The sequence below is a fragment of the Eulemur rufifrons genome, chromosome 7 (genome assembly GCF_041146395.1).
Source record: "Eulemur rufifrons isolate Redbay chromosome 7, OSU_ERuf_1, whole genome shotgun sequence".
Classification (NCBI taxonomy): Eukaryota; Metazoa; Chordata; class Mammalia; order Primates; family Lemuridae; genus Eulemur; species Eulemur rufifrons.
Window position 1 is genome coordinate 149,931,148 of NC_090989.1, and position 18,918 is coordinate 149,950,065.

The window sequence follows — 18,918 nt, forward strand, 5'->3', positions numbered from 1 at the left end:
TGCAGACAACCACGCTCTAAATCCCCTTTAGCCCGCATGGCCTGCAGAGAAGAGTGTGAGGTCACATTATGAGTTTTTTCCAGGAGAAAATTGTCTTAGGGGGCAGCAATTCCTGTATCCGTCTGGCCCCAACATGGGCAAAACAGTCAGTCTTACTACTGGGCACCAACATGTACAGAAGACTGAACATAGAAACATGAGAAAGAAGTCAGACAGAAGAATTTAGAATCCAATAAAAATGCAAGCAAATAAAAACTCATAAGATTTCCAAAATAAAGAAACTCAAAAAATAGTCAACTCTCGATCATGCCACTAAGGAAAACAAGAAAAGTAGAGGTAATTCAAACATCATTTTTGCCCAGTCCTGGAATATTTCCTTTTTGCTTTAATTTTTCACTGGAGTATGGGTGTTTAGGGATTGTTCAGCAAGCACCAGGCACATAATAATCTCCTCTGGCAGACTCCACAGGCATTACTTTGAATCCCTTCTGGTTTGGACTTTTGTTTTCCCCTTTTTATATTTGTCTGATTTTGAAGGGCACTCTAGGGACTACCCCCAAAACAATTATCCAGATGATTCTTGATGAAAACTAGGCCCCAGAAGCTATTTCAATCAAGGCTCAAAGTGAAGGCCTGGTCCAGACAAGCTCAGGCACCAGAGCCCTGGTGAGAAGGTAGAGATCAAATCAGAGGCACACCTGCCTCAGTGGGCCCCACCAAACACATTAGAAACTAACTCTGTGACTTGTCACAAGAAACTCACAGGGCCATCCCCTAGGACTGGTTCCTGATCATCAAAGACATAACCTGAACCCGTGAGGGTGGCATGCAGTCCACACCTTCTCCTCAGAAAGGCTGCCAATTATTCCATAAAATGGGTGTCACACAAAGAAACTCTCTTTCTCTTTCTCGTTGCACAGCTTGGAATTTTCTTTCCTCTTTCCTCTTCTCACAGTAACTATTCAGCTATTCAAATTCAGCTTTCAGTTTCTTACTTTCCTTCCCCTCAAGATGATATAAGCTGTTTTTCGAATAACATGTGAAAAAATGAAACACAGTACAGTGCTAAAAGACATCATTTGATTATCATTCTGGCTCACCAGAAATGTATTAATTCCAGAAATCGACACGTTTTTCAATCCAAGAACGAAGCCGTAATTACACGTGGGAAAGACACGGGTGCAGCTTGCGCGCTGGACGGTGCCTGCAGGCTCCCCACTAGGGAGGGGCAGGAAGAACAAGGCTACGACCCAGGTTTTAAAGTTGGCCTTCTCTGTCGGAGGGAGCAAGATAACATTTCTGAGCCACCTTATTTTAAAAACATTCTGTTAATTGTCAACTAGCCATCTGCTGAATTATTTGGTTTTTATGAGACTTTAGGAATGTTACTTGCAAAGGGCACAGATTTGCTGCATCAATAAAATAAACTATTCATCTACCTCCTCACTTTGCCGCTTTGTATGCACCAAAAAGATCGTAAAGGTTTAATCAAAAAGCACTTGTGGATTTCTGGGCAAGAGAGCATCATGAACACACGCACCTAAACTTGTTTCCATTACTCCCATTAAAATGACCAACAGAATATAAAGATGGCGGGAGGGAATGGGCTCAAGGGGACTGTACCAATACTGGAAACAACAGAAGATACCATCGACATGCCAGAAATGCCAAGGAATTTTGGCAGATGGGACTAGATTAAAGAAGAATACTCCAAGCCAAATAGCATCTCTTCCTCCTAAGAATAGGCTGGGTACTTGAGAAGCAGGCTCTGGCACCCCTGCTTGAAGGGGCATGGTCCAGAGGAGACAGTGGCTGTGGGGTAGATGGAAAGCCCATAAACCTGGTGTGGTGACTCAGCAGCACTTCAAGCAGTCATGGTCAGCATGTATCTGTGATGCCACAACTCATCCCTGGGCAGAGATCAGACCAATGAGAAAAATGCACCAGGAGCAGCAGATTCTCCAAACCCAGACAGAAATAAATAATACAGAAACTAATGATGCAGAGACTACAGCAGAACTTCCACTCCACCCCTCTCAGGCTGGTGGAGCTCTAAACTGATACACTAGTCCACCTCCCTCAGGAAATAGGGGCAATCCACATGTGTCTACAAAAAGATTCTGAAACAAGGAGAACAGAGCATTTCAAACTTGCAAAAAAGATGTATTACAGAAGGCAAAAATAAATTTTCAAAGGCATTTCCTTGCGTTCAGGAAGATTTCTTAACATATGTGGTCTATGAAGATAATTAAGATAGCAAAGTAAGAAGGAAAAAAACCATTTGGCCAAGAGGCTTTGAGAAAGAAAACGGGAACTGAATAAGATAAGGAAAAATAATGATAAATCTAAAGATACAACAGCAAAACTAACATCTGATTAGAAACCATACGAAACAATGCTGATTATACACAAATGGATTCAATGGTGTAGAAAGCAAACATGAGAAGTTATTCCAGATGGTAGAGAAGAACAAGGAGATCAAAATCATGAGAGAGATGGTGATAACAATGAAAGTCGGTGAGCTAAGTGCATACAGTTTTCTTGAGAAAGAGATCCTGTGAAAGACACAATTGTGGATCAAAAGTGGTCACCTAGCACCAGGCAAAATTAAAGCAAAAGGACTGACACCGAGATACATTCTGATGAAAAATTTTAAATGGCAGGCCGGGTGCAATGGCTCACATCTGTAATGCTAGCACTCTGGGAGGCCGAGGGATGTGAATTGCTTGAGCTTAGGAGTTTGAGACCAACCTGAGCAAGAGTGAACTAAAAAAACAGAAAAAAAAAATTAGCCAGGCAACTAAAAATAGAAAAAATTAGCCAGGCTTGGTGGTACGCACCTGTAGTCCCAGCTACTAGGGAGGCTGAGGCAGGAGGATCGCTTGAGCCCAAGAGTTTGTGGTTGCTGTGAGCTAGGCTGACGCCATGACACTCTAGCCTGAGCAACAGAGTGAGTCTCTGTCTCAAACAAACAAACAAACAAACAAAAAGTTTAAATGGCAAAAGCAGGGAAAAAAGAGAATTCAACAAGCCTCAAAACGGGAGCAGAAAGATTACTACATGTACAAAGGGACAATTCTGGCTGGACTCAGACTTCTTCATCAAAAAACAATGGATTAGGTGGTGGTGGTTACCTGTGATTACATGTGATTAAACCACATAGAACTACTACTACTACTAGTATTGCAGACGGTCTCAGACTTACAATATTCCACTCATGATTTTTCAACTTTACGATGGTGTGAAAGTGAAATACATTGAGTATTACATGAGATAGTCAACATTTTATTATAAAATAGGCCTTCCGTTAGATGATTTTGCCCAACTGTAGGCTAATGAAAGTGTTCTGAGCACATTTAAGGTAGGCTAGGCTAAGCTATGGTGTTTAGTATGTTAGGTATATTAAAAGCATTTTCATCTTATGATGGTTTTATCTGGACATAACCGCATTATAAGCTGGGAGCATCTGTGCTACTATGACACACAAACACAAATGATAGCATCTAAAAACTGGTGAAATCTGACTAGGATCTGCACTCTAGTTAATGGTATTGTACCAGTGTCCATTTGCTGGTTCTTATATATCTGATATAGTATCTGATATTATAATATGTTAGCATTGGGGAAAGCTGGGTAAAGGGTACACAGGATGTCTTTGTACTATCCTGGCAACTCCCTATGAGCCTATAAGTACCAAAAAAAAAAAAAAAAAAAAGACAAGAGATCAAAGTCTACTACGGAGATCTGAATGAAAAAAATAATGAATGAAAAATTCTATATTCCAGTAAGTCAGTTCATAGGTGAAAGTAGCAGAGTCATTCATTCTTAGTTATGAAAATAACGTGTGATGTCAGAGAATCCAAGCAAGAGTTTAAACAAAATTTAAAAAATTTTCACAAATCAAAATTTTTAAAATGAACAATTGTGCTCTGAAAGGTATACTGGTAAGCACTGATATTAAAGAGCATTAAATTTAAATAGTTGTTATGAATATAATAAAACTGGAAACAAATATCAAATATAATGTTTAAGAAATTATATTAGAAAAACTGCAATAGAACAGTAAATTAGGCCTAAAATCTCAGGATGTAACAAAAAAAAACCCAAAAAACCAAACAACAAATATAATCCTTAAAATAGGTTTAGAGAGCAGGAAGTATAACTACCTGCTACTTATCTTACATGGGGATCAAGAAAATATACTGTCTTATTTTTTAGGTTGATACTAAACATGTGATTTAAAAAAAAAAAAAACTCTTAAAGCTCATTTCTACTTACAATATTTTCAACCTATAACAGGTCTATTAGGACATAACCCCATCGTAAGTCGAGGAGCATCTGCACTAAGATTTCTGCTCCGTGTGTTGGGCAGGAGCACAGCAGTCATAACCTAGCTAGGGGATTGGTTCAGCCCTACCACCTGGGTGACCAGCAATGAAATGACATCAATAAAAGTCCCTGCCTTTTAGCACTTTCTAGGGATCCAAAGAGATAATAATGTAGTACCTACCAGTGCCTGGCCCATGGTACGTGCTCAGTAACCATCAGACACTGGTAGCAGGAGTAGTGATATTTATCTACATCATTGCACTATAGTTCCAAAATTCCTTATCTGAAATGCTGGCAGCCAAATGTACTTCAGAATTAAGACCTTTTAGGATATTAAAAGGAAATAACCAGGCCGGGCGCGGTGGCTCACGCCTGTAATCCTAGCACTCTGGGAGGCCGAGGCGGGTGGATTGCTCAAGGTCAGGAGTTCGAGACCAGCCTGAGCGAGACCCCGTCTCTACTAAAAATAGAAAGACATTATATGGACACCTAAAAATCTATATAGAAAAAATTAGCCGGGCATAGTGGCGCATGCCTGTAGTCCCAGCTACTCGGGAGGCTGAGGCAGTAGGATCGCTTAAGCCCAGGAGTTTGAGGTTGCTGTGAGCTAAGCTGACGCCACGGCACTCACTCTAGCCTGGGCAACAAAGTGAAACTCTGTCTCAACAAAAAAAAAAAAAAAAAAAAAAAAAAAAAAAAAAATAAAAGGAAATAACCAAAGTAGGTCTGGAATGGTACCTGGTAATTTTAACTATTCCTATAGTAAAATATGTGAATATTCATTTTAAGTGAGATAAACATCAGTTCGGGTCAGGTTTTGCAGTTAAATAAGTTATGATAAAACTTTCAGTTTTCAGAGCTTTCTGGACTTCAGATTTGCATAAGAGAGACTGAGAATCTGTATAATAGAGAAACATTAGAATGTATCTAAATGTATAATAATAAGGGATTAGTATACCTATTATGATGTATTCAAAAAACAGAAAACTGATCATTTATAAAAGTCCCTTTTTCAAATAGTTAATGAACATGAAAATGTTCATGAATACTATGTAAAAAAAGATAAAAAATATGCATAATGAATTAAATTTTATAAAAGGAAATTATATAGATGCTTTTAATTCCAGAAAAAAGACTGCAAGGAACCATACCAGAATGTTAAATTAGCTACATTCTGTTCTTATTTATACTTTTCTGTATTTTATAATCTATGATGATTAAGAAAACAATCTAACAATTTTTAAGTCATTTATGGTTGATGTTCCTGTGCAAGACTAGGCTAGTTATCATTCTAGAGGGTTAATGAGTCCATCTTTGCCCTCAAGGAATCTACACTCTCATTCCTGAAGGGCTGGGCAGTCCTCAGTTCTCTCTGTATTGGGCTGTATTTCACTCTCTATCAGAGGGTCCCTCCTGGCACCTCAGGACAACCTGACTCAGGTACCAGGACTATTTTACACCCCCACCAAATGAAAATGATAAAAATGGCATCAGTGGTGCAATTACAACTTCATTCAGCCCATACCCTTACCTAAAGAAGTTACAAAAAAATTCAAGGTCTGTTCAGATGAGTTTGACTTTCCCTCTCTTTCACTATACTCATCACATTTCAATCATTTAAGAAATTATTGGGGGAGAGGGAGGAGATCTCATTTAGGTTTGTTCCAGTGCATCTCATGAGTAAAAGGATGTAAACTTGGCAGGTCCAGCAATTAAAAAAAAACCCAATCATTTCATGGAGCAAATGGGATGTTAAGAAGGATCATGGCATTGGAAGGGACCCTCCATGGAGGGGACAAGCAGCAGTCCATCTCACCAACAAAACACTCTTGTCTCGGGGTGGGCCTTTGGCTAGAGTTTTGAAGGGTTCAGTTCATATATAGCATGAGTGTTCCTAACACCCAGGTGGCCTTCTGTGAACCCCTCCCTGGTCTGGAATTCTCCACTGGTTTAATATGCAGTTTGAAAGTGTCTTACACCAAAAGGTTACATTTTTGCAGATCATTAGGGGACATTATGAGCCTTAATTCTCAAAAAAAGGTAAATAAATGGTCAATCAACACCTGATCACCCAAAAGACCAGATGGGTTGTTATTTAATCACTTTATTTGGAGTTTATAGATTCCAACAGTCTTTTTAACTACTGCTGACAGCAAGAGAAATCTTTATGCAAAGCTTTTGTCATACATAAATCATAGTCAACTATGAAGTTACATAAGAAGTTAACTCTTTTAGCTTAATCCCACAAAAAATTACTTGTTTGCAGACCAATTATCCACTCAGGATACTTTTTTATTTGAAGAGTGCTAATCCTTACCTCCTGCTTCCTGCCTCCCTCCCTTCCCTTCTCCCAATCCAGAGAGGAGGAATAGGACTATGCAATCGGGACCTTCCTTAGAGTAATGACTTTCCAGGAAAAACGGTTGACTCACCCTATCCCAGTTGAAACAAAGTCCCAGTCGATCAAGCTGTTTCCTCATATATTCAATATTACTGAGAAACAAAGGAAAGAAAGTTTGGTTTTTAGAGCGGAGTTAAAGCCATAAACAAACTACACTTTGAGAATATAATGGGAAACTGAAAAGGTCTAGATTATTCAAAGGGGCTTTTAAGTGTTGCCATGCCCTGGTATAAAAATTAACCACCAACAATCAGTGAAAATACCAACATATTAGAAAACACTCCTTATTTGGACACATACAGAATCCACTAGAAACCTCTATGGGCCAGGTGCACTGGCTCCTGCCTGTAATCTTAGCACTTGGGAGGCAGAGGCAGGAGGATCAATTGAGACCAGGAGTTCGACACCAGCCTGAGCAGCACAGCAAAACCCCATCTTTACAAAAAATTAAAAATTAGCCACGCATGGTGGTACACATCTGGAGTCCCAGCTACTTGGGAGGCTGAGGCAGGAGGATCACTTGAGCCCAGGAGTTGGAGGTTGCAGTGAGATATGATGATGCTACTGCACTCTAGCCTGGGCAACAGAGAGAGATGCAGTCTCAAAGAAAAAAAAAAGAAACACAATGGTCTTTGGTCCCGAGGACTGCCCTCTCCCCTGGCTATTCAGATAGCCAACCCCTCTGATAGGTGCACTACTGGCTCATACATATGTCTATATTTTGCACAAATTTAAGCTAAGTATTTACAAGTTAAAAAGTGGTTGGAAACAAAAACCTTAATGTATAAATAGTGGGAATCCAAAAGAAACCATATAGTGCCTTGTTAATCAAAACCTAAAACTGTCCAACAATTGGGAAACAGGGAGAGAAGAGAGTTAATCAACTTATAATATAATATAGAATAAGGAAATAAATAATTTTTTCTTTTCTTTTTTAAAGAAAAAAGACTAATTCATTTCTACTGCACCCTTTCAGTTCAAGCAGACTAAAAATATAAAAAAACCATGAAAAAGTCCTCTATGTGATCTTTGATTAGCTAATAACAGCCAATTTAATTCCAGGCCCTGTGCTAAGCACTTTGCAGAAAAGTGCTTAATCTTTATCAACTCATATGAAGTAGGAACTATGACTATCCCTCTTTTAAAGATAAGCAAACTGATGCAGAGATCAAGAAATTTGCTCAAGGTGATCAGCTAGCAAGAAGGAAAGACAGAATTTGCACCTAGGTGGCCTGATTCAGGGGCCTTCTTCTTAACTGCTTTGCTCTAGTGGAGAGGTTGGCAAACCTTTTCTGTAAAGGGCCAGATGCTGAATGTTTTTGGTTTCGTGAGCCATACAGTCTCTATTGTAACTACTTAACTCTGCCATTGTCTCACAAAAGCAGCCATGAATGAATGATACAGAAACAAATGAATGTGACTGTGTTCCAATAAAACTTTACTTACAGAAACAGGCAGGGCCAGATTTAGCCTATAGGCCATAGTTTGCCAACCCCTGGTCTAGGTTATAGCTTATACCAGATTGATGTCATGTTTGATCCATTTTATTTGAATCATCATTTCTATCTTTTTTCCATCATTCCCATTAATCTAAAATCAACCATAACTGGAAAAGTAGAAACTAGGGATTAGGAAGAAAAAAGAGAAGAGTATGCAGTGGTAGAAGTACAGTAGATGTCTTTGCAATGCAGCCTTGGGTCAGATAAAGCAAAGGGAGGGGAGAGACACCGGGACAGGCCCTGGAACTCCCTCCTACATCTGAGGGGTGGGGTGGGGAAGGGTCCCAGGTCTTTGTGAAAGGGGCCCAAAAGATTCTGCTGAGCTCTTGGTGTGAGGGCTCAGGACTTTATCAGGAGGGAGAGGCATGGGCACTGCTGGCCCCTGTGTGCCTGGAAGCCTGAGGCATAGGTGGGATTGGGAGTGTGCCCTCTTGGAGAGAGCCACACCCAGTATTAAGTGGTCATATAGTTCCACAGTGAATGTCTAAGTTCCTCTTGCTTCTGAATGGTGAAGGCAAAAAATTAACAGAATTTTCAGAAGAAGTATAACATAGTATTTGGATATAGGTCAAACTATGGTCAAGAAGAAGCATTACAGAAATTTAACAAATGTGACCCTTTCCTTCTCCTTTTTTCTCCCAAATCTAAATACTCAAAGAAAGTATAACTTTGTAAATAACAAAGCATCAAAATGAACACATGAATGAATACCCCAAACTCTCTTTGATATTTCTTAAATAATATAGTGTGTTAAAAGATAAACACCAACATATACAATCCTATTTCTCTCTTGCCAGGCTGCAATGTTTTGTTTGCTTTGCTTTCTATTTCTCATGCACAGGTCAAAAAAACGTTTTTAAAAGGTTTTGGTACACAACTGTTTGAATAAACCTGTAAACACGTACCTTTGCGTCCAACTTTGTGGATGTAGATTCCTCTCGATCGCGGCATTTTCGGCAGGCAGTCCAAAAGCATCCCATCCCATGGGGTTGATGACCTAGCATCCAGAAGAGAAGCATCAACCATGGCAAATCACTAAAAACTATATCGGTATTCTGCTCTGGGCCATAATCAGCTCTCCCCTGCTAACATGTCTGGTCCCTTGCTGGATGACTGCAAACTATGGCGTGTGAAAGCCAGCTGGCTACCTACTACACAGTGTAGAAGAGAATTTAGAAGGTTATACACTGAGGTGCCAACAGCGGTTATCTCTGAAGAGGTGCTTTCATGAATACTTTTTATTTTCTTTTTCTTGACTCTGTTGTGTCTAATGAGCCCAAATTGTTTTTCTGAAATTGTAAAAAGTTTCTTTCAATTTCAAAAATATGTATATGTAAAACTTATAGGCTTTCAAAATGCTCACCTGATGTCAGTATTTTCCAATTAAGAAGCTGTGCTTTGGCCGGGCGCGGTGGCTCACGCCTGTAATCCTAGCACTCTGGGAGGCCGAGGTGGGCGGATCGTTTGAGCTCAGGAGTTCGAGACCAGCCTGAGCAAGAGCGAGACCCCATCTCTACTAAAAATAGAAAGAAATTATATGGACAGCTAAAAATATATATAGAAAAAATTAGCCGGGCATGGTGGCGCATGCCTGTAGTCCCAGCTACTCGGGAGGCTGAGACAGGAGGATCGCTTGAGCCCAGGAGTTTGAGGTTGCTGTGAGCTAGGCTGACGCCACGGCACTCACTCTAGCCTGGGCAACAGAGTGAGACTCTGTCTCAAAAAAAAAAAAAAAAAAAAAAGAAGCTGTGCTTTCCAATATGGTAGCCACTAGCCACATGTGGCTATATATATTTAAGCTTAATTAAAATTAAATAATTTAACACAGTTCCTCAGTCTCACTAGCCTCCTTGCAAGTGTGTAGTAGCCACATGTGTCTGGTGGTTACTGACAGTGTCTATGTATCGCCTATTTTTTTCACGGTACGTTGTGTCAATGCAACCTCTTAGTGACTGCTTTGAATGTCCTGCTGTATTTAACTGTTTTCCTAAAAGTTGTTTCCATTTTCACTATAAAAAATAAGCCATGATGGACATTCTTGGATATAAATCTTTGTGCATACATCTAATATTTCCTTTAGAAAAATTTCTAGAAATAGAACTACAGGGTAAAAGGGTGTGCAAAATTTAGACTTTTGACATGTGCAACCAAATGGCATCCCTAGAAACAAATCACACTTCCACCTGCATATGAGCACCCAGAGTTTCCTGCCATCTTTATGTTCAGCCAAGGACTCTCTCTCAGTGCATACCAGTATCACTCACTGGCCAATGGTCGTCTCTGCCTAAGTCCCATAAGCACCCCCACTTCAAAGTGTCTCAAACTGGATTCACCTTACAATCCCAATCATCAGATCTGTTTTCTCTCAAGTCCCTGTCTTAGCAAGTAGGAGTAAGAGAACAGACATACCCCCTCCAGCGGCTGGAGCAATTTGCGTTGAAGTCATACTTCCATTATGTACTTTTTTAAAAATTGGGTTTTAGTAGTCTGATGGAATAATTCCATATAAAGAACTAAGACCATCTATCTAAAATCAGAGCCTACCTCCTTTGGTGAGTGAATAGGAAACACTAACAAAGGCTTGCTCTCCAGGAGCCTGTGGGGTTTGAGGGCAAGGGTCCTACACTCAGACTTGCCATTTACTATCAGTGCGACCTGAGGCACATTGCTTATGCTAAGTCTCAACTACAAATCTTGACTGAAAGATGCTACCTTGAATTGTTGAGGATGACATGCCATGATGTCTGCGGGGCATCTAGCACGGTGTCCAGCACGATCCAGACACCCAGGTAATAAATGGCAGCATTCACTGCTGCACAGCTGCTGTCGCCTGCTTTCTTGATCTTCAACATCTCACAACATTGCACATCATGGTTCCCCTTGCCAAGATTTCAGCCTCTGTCTCTTCGGCCACATTTTTTTTTTTTAATTTCAATAGGGGGTATAAATGTTTTTTTGTTACATGGATGAATTGTATGGTGGTGAAGTCTGGGCTTTTAGTGTACCCGTCACCTGAATAGTGTACATTGTACCCAACAGGTAATTTTTCATCCCTCACCCCTCTCCCTCCCACTTCTGAATCTCCAATGTCCATTGCGACACTCTATGTGACCAAGCACACCCATAGCTTAGCTCCCACTTATAAGTGAGAATAAGTGGCATTTGTTTTTCCATTTCTGAGTTACTTCACTTAGGATAATGGTTTGGCCACATTTAATATGGTCGCTGTGTGACAACAAGTAGGAAGATACCTTAAGCTCACACATATCCTTACATACCCATGTACTTTCTTAAGGTGGGTCACTTATGACAAGCCTCTGCAGAAGGCTGGTGCCAGACACTGGACATTCTTACCCAACTGAACAGACCACACAGGTTCAAAGCGCCAGTCAAGTACTTGGCCCTCTTTTCAGTAAAAGGAGCCCAGCAGTTCTTCTTTCCCATAATTAAAGGTCCACAGCAGATGCTTTGATTAAAAGCAGTCCAGCTGTTCTAGGCACAGCTGGTTGGACCAGGGGCAGTCCATCAGCAGAAGGCAGCCATGGATGGGCAAGGCAGGAAGAGGCTTGCCTCTAACTGCCCTAGGCAAGGACTCTGCCTCCCAGTAGATTTTGCCATATTGAAGGTGGTGGTAGACCTGACCCACTCACATCTGCTTTCTGGAAGGGATATACACTTAGTGAACAAACAGTCCTGTGGATCTCTCGAGCTTTCTGTTGCTCCAAGTAAGTCTGGTTTGCTACATCCTGGGCAGTATTTCCCAGTCTTGGGAATCTGGGAAGTTTGGAAAACTCTGGATTTTCAGGTTTGGAAATGATGATTGCCAAGCTACTACCTTCAATTCCTGAATCCCCACACCTCCTGAGGTCAGTTTGAATAGGCTGCTTTTCTTTTTTCTTTGTTTGACATTTTTCAAGTTACAAACACAATGCAAGCTTTATTAAACAAGTGAAATGATAAGATAAAGGCAAAACTGATAGTCACCCCCAGCTACTACTCCTCAGTGATGTAACCAGTAACACCAGCCTTTATTTCCTTCCACACCTATCTCCTCACTCAAACACATAAAGACGAACACATGTACACATATACAGGAGCTTGCTTATTTTTTATGGAAATAGAACCTATTATACAAGTTATTCTAGGGCCTGCTTTTTTTCATTTAACATTATATTATGGGCATATGTACAAAATATGAAAGTGTGTGTATGTGCATGCATGTCTTTTCTAAAAACGCTAACATTCCCTGAGTATATCTATTCTATGCAGTTTAGGAAACTGACTAGACATATCCCAATCCAGCTGAGACCTGAGGTCTCTTTTCCTCTTGCTAAATGTGGCAGATCCAAAGTGTTTCACTCTCTCAAACAGCATTTTCCGTTTCTAGGAAACTGTTCCTCCGCCAACTTCATATAGTCCTGGTGAGGACTGCAATCTTAAAAACCCATCACCCTGGCTCCAGAGGGAGGCATGTACCTGAATCCTTATCCAGACAGCTCCAGTCTTGTCTGGAGCTGGGCAGGGTGCTGAGGGGTATGGGACTCTCTTTTCTCCTTGGTCAGGAGCCATAAGGGCTTTGGGTGGCTCTGACCCCCATCCTGTGGAAATGTCAGAGAAAATAAAGCCGGCATGTAGAGGGAAGCAGAAATGGGAAATGGGGAGAGACTGGGGAAACCGATCTGCTCCAAGGACCTAGTCTCAATCCCCCGTGGGTCTGGCTCCTGCAACATTTCCTTTGATTCTGTGAGTTTCAGGATCTATGAAATTTAGGATCTGTAAAAACAAACAAAGCCTCCCTTTTTACTTAAGCTGGTCTGAGCTGGGTTTCAGCCCCTGGTAGCCAAAAATCCTGACTAAAGCAAACACTCTTTAAAGATACAGTTTTCTCTTACTATTGCTTGATCCACAGAAAACAAACATTCTCATATATTCACTATTAAGCTTCACAATTCTGTTTCTTTTTAATTTTCAAGAGCCAAAAAAAAAAAAAAAAAAAATCCAGTGCAAGGTATATGTGCTAGATAACTAGAAAGTTCTACAACATTTCTATGGACAACACCTGAGTTTAGTTTCCAGCTGTGCTTTAAATTCTCCTAGGGCTGCTTCATTGGCAGAATAATGTAACTGTTGTGTAACTATTCCACAAGAAAGGGGAAAACTTAATTACCATTTGGTTTCTTTGTCAGAACTGCCAAAGTGGCACTGATTCGATGTTTCTGCCTATTAACATTCTGTTAGGTGCTGTCCATATTTTTAATAAAGTCAATACAGACACTGTCACAAAACACCCATCTGGATTTACATAATATACTTATTCATTTCTATTTTTGTTTTCAGATGGAATTAACATGAAAAGATATTCTTAGCTCACATGTTATCTAAGCTGTCTACAAAAATAAAGTTTAAAAAATCTTAAAGTTTCCTAATATTTCACATTCTTACCAAAAATTGACAAAAAAAATACCTGCCCTAGAAAGAACAGCAGAATACAGACTGTGGGAAGGCCTTCTGACATCTTAAAGTCAGAATACTTCTTTCTACGATGGGGCAGATCACTGGAATAAACGTCTCTGTGAGCCCAGTTTCTACGAAACAGGAAAGGGTCCCCTTGTTTCTATGCCCTGGGTTTCCCAGTGACCAAGCACAGAGCTAGCTCATTCTTGTGCTATAAGATGATTCACTATAGTCAAGAGGGAAATGAAGTGAAGACCTAAAACAGGATTACAAAATACTAAAGCTTGTCTCGTTCCCTCAGGCAGCAGATTCTGTTTTGGGGGCAAGCTGTTATGGTCCATTTATCAGATGCTTCCAGCATTGTTCATATCTTGGTCTCTTATGCATCGTTCAGATCAAATACCTCCATGCTAGGTACAGGGTGCACTTTCTTGCCCTTGATTTCTCTATGGCCAAGACCGGAAGAACTCTAAACTCTTGTTTGAGGTTTTAAAATTCCAATTCCTTTTTTTCTATTACCATAACTTGTTTTTTTAATTTTTCCATAGTTGAAAAAGTAACTGAACCCACAGCTCACAGGGAAGTGCTAACTAAGCAATTTACCCTAAAGAAAAAAAGTCAGCATCTGAATTTACATGCTAGGGCCCACCCGAGACCTCTCAATTGCCTAGACATTAACCTCTTCTTGGATATGAGTGCTTTCTGTAGCTTCAGAACACTTTTTCCAGGTATTTGATATTTTTTATATCTATTAAAAATATACTTTGCGATATATATCATATCAATTTGGAAAGACAGGAATGTGATATCACAGAGAGGGCAGAGACTATTCATGATAATTTTAAAATAATAAATGTAAAAATATTCAGAGACTGAATCAAGAAAAAGTTCTAGTAGCTATAATTTGGAAATCCATAAAATAAACTTCCAGAGTCCAAAAAAACCATCATTTCTATCTGGTTCTTACAACAAACATTCTTTGTATTTAAAAGGGATTGAGAAGCCAAAGGGACAGTGAATCCACACAGAAATTTGGAAGGGCAGGACATCACCACGATCTCTAGACTGAAGAGACAAAGTGAGTTAACAGAGCCCAAAGGCTGACCTCAGCTGCAGAAGCTCAAACAAGCTGGTCTCCCCAGAAGGAACTAGATTAGTGGAGAAGACATCACCACGGCAGACAGAGAGAAATTCCCTGGCTTCCCCCATTCTCCTGCTCTCCAATCTTACCAGGATTTCCTATTATTCAAAACTAGCATGAGGCTGGCTTGGGAAGCACGACCTGCAGGGGTCAGCTTCTGCCATACAAAGCAAAGCACGGATGGATCTGGTAGCAAATTGGCCAAGGACCAACCAGCACAGGAACACTAGCAGGACAGCATAACCTACCTCAACGGGAGATCTCAAAGAGGAGTCAGGGCCAGCCATTGAGAGAGACGACCAGGAATTATTGATGAGGGGCAAACACAGGGATCAGAGCCCTGGCTGGGAGGTGAGGCCTGGGAGCTGGGGCTTGGCCGGCCTCTGCTGTGGACAGTCACATGGCCATGGCACACCCTGGCAGGGCCTTCTGCCCTCCTCCAGGCTGAGCTCTGGTGTCTCAGAGTCAGCAGGTGGGATGGAAGGCAACAGACTAGGAGAGAGGGACGTAGGAGAGAACACAGTTCCATATGACAACACACGGACAAGGCTCTGGAGAGACACACCATGGGAAATGCCAAGGGGTTACTGCCTGGAGGGGCCTAGCAGGGAAGGGGTGGTCAAAGGGGACTCCAGTGTTATCTATGTTGTCCTTCTTTTTCTTAAAAAGGGAACTATGGAGTCTTATGTACAATTTAAAAATACTTCATTTTTTGAGAAGGGACACTTGTGCCTCCAACACAAGAAGTAAGACCAAGTAGAGTAAAAGGTTTGGAGACAGAAGGGAAGGAAGCCAGGCAGCTGGTCATCTGCCTTCCCAGCGGAGAGAGAAGTAGTGCAACTGTTACTACCAAAGGGCCAGCCAGTTCTCCAAGGATGACCAGCTTTCTCCCCTTTCATCATAAAACAAACTTTCTATTTGAAGCCAATTCAGCTTCCAATTGAGAGCAACCATGGTTACTGCTTCTCAAAAAACTGCTATTTTCAGAGAGTGTCGTGGTGTCTTTGGAGTAGATTCAATACTTTTTATTTCCAAGAAATGAGAAACACAATATTTAATTTTGTTTAGCAAGTGTAATAACCCATCATTATTACAGATTGGGGATAAAAATCAAGCGAACACTTCAGATTAAAAAAAACAAATGACAGTACCTAGGCCCAAAGCAGCAGACCTCCTCTGGGGACCTGGGGAGACGTGACAGGCAGATAAATCAGCCAGTTTCCAATCAAGACACTGGACCAGCAATTCATTCTCCCTTTCAAATTACATCTGAGAAGATAAGCCCTGGAAATCCACTACCTACTTTCGGATGCTACAGAGATTTGAAAATTTGAACTAAATGCCATGCTATGCACTCTCTAGGCACTTCATAAACACTTGTTGACTGGCAAACTGAAACTCATGGAATGTATATTATCATGTACTTGCTAAGAACTTCCCTTGCTTCCTGATATTTGTGGATAATTATATTATGATTATGCGACTGCCAGACACACAGCCTCAATTTTCCTCCTCCTCCTCCGCAGTGAATAGCAAAAAGGCCCCAGCAGAAAACTCTACTTGGGCAATGCCTGGTGGCTTTTTGCCTGAGACAAATGAGTCCAAGCCCAACTCCGTGAAGGGGGGACTTGGCACTTTGATGCTTTTATTACCCGGCTTCTGGACCAGAAGGTGCTGGGGAGACTAGCTGAGGTGGGGGGCGGGCAATTTTATTTTCCAACCATCTGTGCATACAACATATGAAAACACAACAAAATCACCATATGGAGCTAAGCTTTAAATATGTCATCAGACATTCTGTGAGTTTGAGAAGAAACCGACTGGCAATGTAGCCTTTTCTGACTACTGAAAGAGAATAATTTATCCCTGGCTTTCAAATGGCCCCTGCTCAAACATCCAAACCTCAGGACTCCCTTATTATTACTACTATTAATTGGGTTACACTTGAAAACTCAATACAGTTTTTAGAGGGTTTTGCCAGTGATCATCTCACATAACAAATCCATGAGGTGGATAGGGCAAGTATTGTCATTGCTTTGACAATTGATTCCTGATTGATGTCACACCTAAACCACCTGCTACACCACTTACACAGTCCACATCTAACCTATGTGTGTGTCCATGGTCTGATCGGATGCTTTCTTCTCATTTCAATGTGATCTGTTTTGAACCTAGAGAACCACGTCATTTGGCTCTGTAGAGCACCTCTTCCCAGTCATCTAAGTGCCAAATCTGGAGGAGCACTTGCGTCAGAACTACCTGAAATGTCTACTTAAAATGCAGATTCCTGAGCCTCAGTCAGGACTGAATCATAATCTGCCTTTTTAGCAAACTCCTTGGGGGATCATTACACACCCTAATGTTTAAGAATCACTGCCACATGCAGAAAGGCTTACAAAGCATAAATGGTTGGATGCCAAACTTGATGGTGACAGCTTTATATATTCTGGCAATGTTTCTCAAATCCCACAGGCTCAAATTGAGAGGTATGCTAGTTCTCCCTGATGATTTTTAAATTTTTGTTTTCGCATAAATGATAATCTTAAAAAAGATTACTGAAGATAAGAATATTCCAAGTCATACAGATCACCTTACGTGGTAGTCATTAGAACATTAGAACATTCTGATCTCCTCCCCATCCTTGCACATGGGAGGAGTATACTTCTTTAACCTCTCTGAGGTTGGATGTGGCCACGTCAGTGTAAGTGACTTGAGTCCAGGGGGAAGATTTAAGAGCCAGTGGGGATTCGCCACACCCCCTCCCCCTGGCCACAGAAATCAGAGAGGCACTTGTTGAGATAAGAACCACCATCGGCCAGATCCTGAACGCTTTGAACAGAGCTCTCCTGCTGGACATGTAGCAAAAGCAAGAAATAAACTTTTGTTGTTTTAAGCCACTGAGATTTAGAGACTGTCTATTACTGCAGCATAACCTAATTGTTCTGACTGATAAACCTTATCACCAAGAACTAAAACAAGAATTGGCCATCTGAGGTTGCCTTTGTGTTTATAATCACAAAGGTTTAGATCTATGAGAGAAAAAAGAAAATGCAGTCTAGAATAGAATCTGAGGTAGGATTAACAAATTCCTTGAAAAAAATAATTTCTTAAAATAACATAGAAAGAAATAGAAGATCTGAATAACCCTACAGCCATTAAAGAAACAGAACTGTAATTTTAAAACTACCCACAAAGAAAATTCTAGATCCAGATACCATTATTGGTGAATGTTATAAAACATTTAAGGAAGAAATAATAACAAAAATGTATGACGTTTTCAGAAAACAGGAAGAAAATACTTCCTAGCTTGTTTTATGAAGCCAGCATAACCCTGATACCAAAACCAGATGAGGACATTATAAGAAAAGAAAGTTATAGAGCAATATCCCTCATGCATAGGATATTAGCAAATTGAATACAGCAATATATACATTAGGAAAAACAAACGCCATCATGACCAAATGGAATTTGTCCCAGGAATGCAAGGTTGGTTTAAGACAAAAAAAATCAATCACCATGATATAACACATTAACAGATTAAAGGAGAAAACCCATGTATCATCTCAATACATGCAGAAAAGGCATCTAATAATCAATACTTATTCATGATAAAAATTCTCAGCAAACTAGGAATAAAGGGAACCTGCAGCCTTGGGGCCACATGTGGCCTTCTGGATCCCTGAGTGCAGTCTTTTGACTGAATCCAAATTTTTCAAACAAATCCTTTTAATAAATGGATTTGTTCAAGTTAGGATTTGGTCAAGGGGCCATACTTGGGGATCTGGACGGCCACATGTGGCCTTGAGGCATGTTCCGCACCCCTGGAGTAGACTGGCAGGAAGAAGCCAAGATGCAGGAGAAAATTCTGGACAGTAGGGTCTCCTGCCAAGAGAGCAGAATGTTTTAGGAGGGAGAAAATGTTCCACAGTATTATATGTTGCTGAGGTTGAGAAAGAAGAAGACAGAGACACATCCATGGAGGTCACCAGTCACCAGGAGAGCAGACTCGCTCCCTGGGTCACTCCACTCTTTATTTCCCATAACACTGTTCCTAGTGTGCCTTACAACTATTTCACATATCTCCATTCTAGAAC

The 18,918-nt window shown here is 40.7% G+C and overlaps 1 protein-coding gene across 2 annotated transcripts in view; it reads right to left on the reverse strand.

Moving 5' to 3' along the window:
* The window catches only part of LARS2 (leucyl-tRNA synthetase 2, mitochondrial), a 150,656-nt gene that overhangs the window by 118,360 nt on the left and 13,378 nt on the right, over positions 1-18,918 (reverse strand). For both annotated transcript variants that reach the window (XM_069473522.1, XM_069473523.1), the window contains exons 4-5: positions 9,135-9,226; positions 6,762-6,822 (exon numbers count right to left, since the gene is read on the reverse strand). In XM_069473522.1, coding sequence (XP_069329623.1) covers positions 6,762-6,822; positions 9,135-9,226 — 153 coding nt within the window. The remainder of the gene's footprint in view (positions 1-6,761; positions 6,823-9,134; positions 9,227-18,918) is intronic.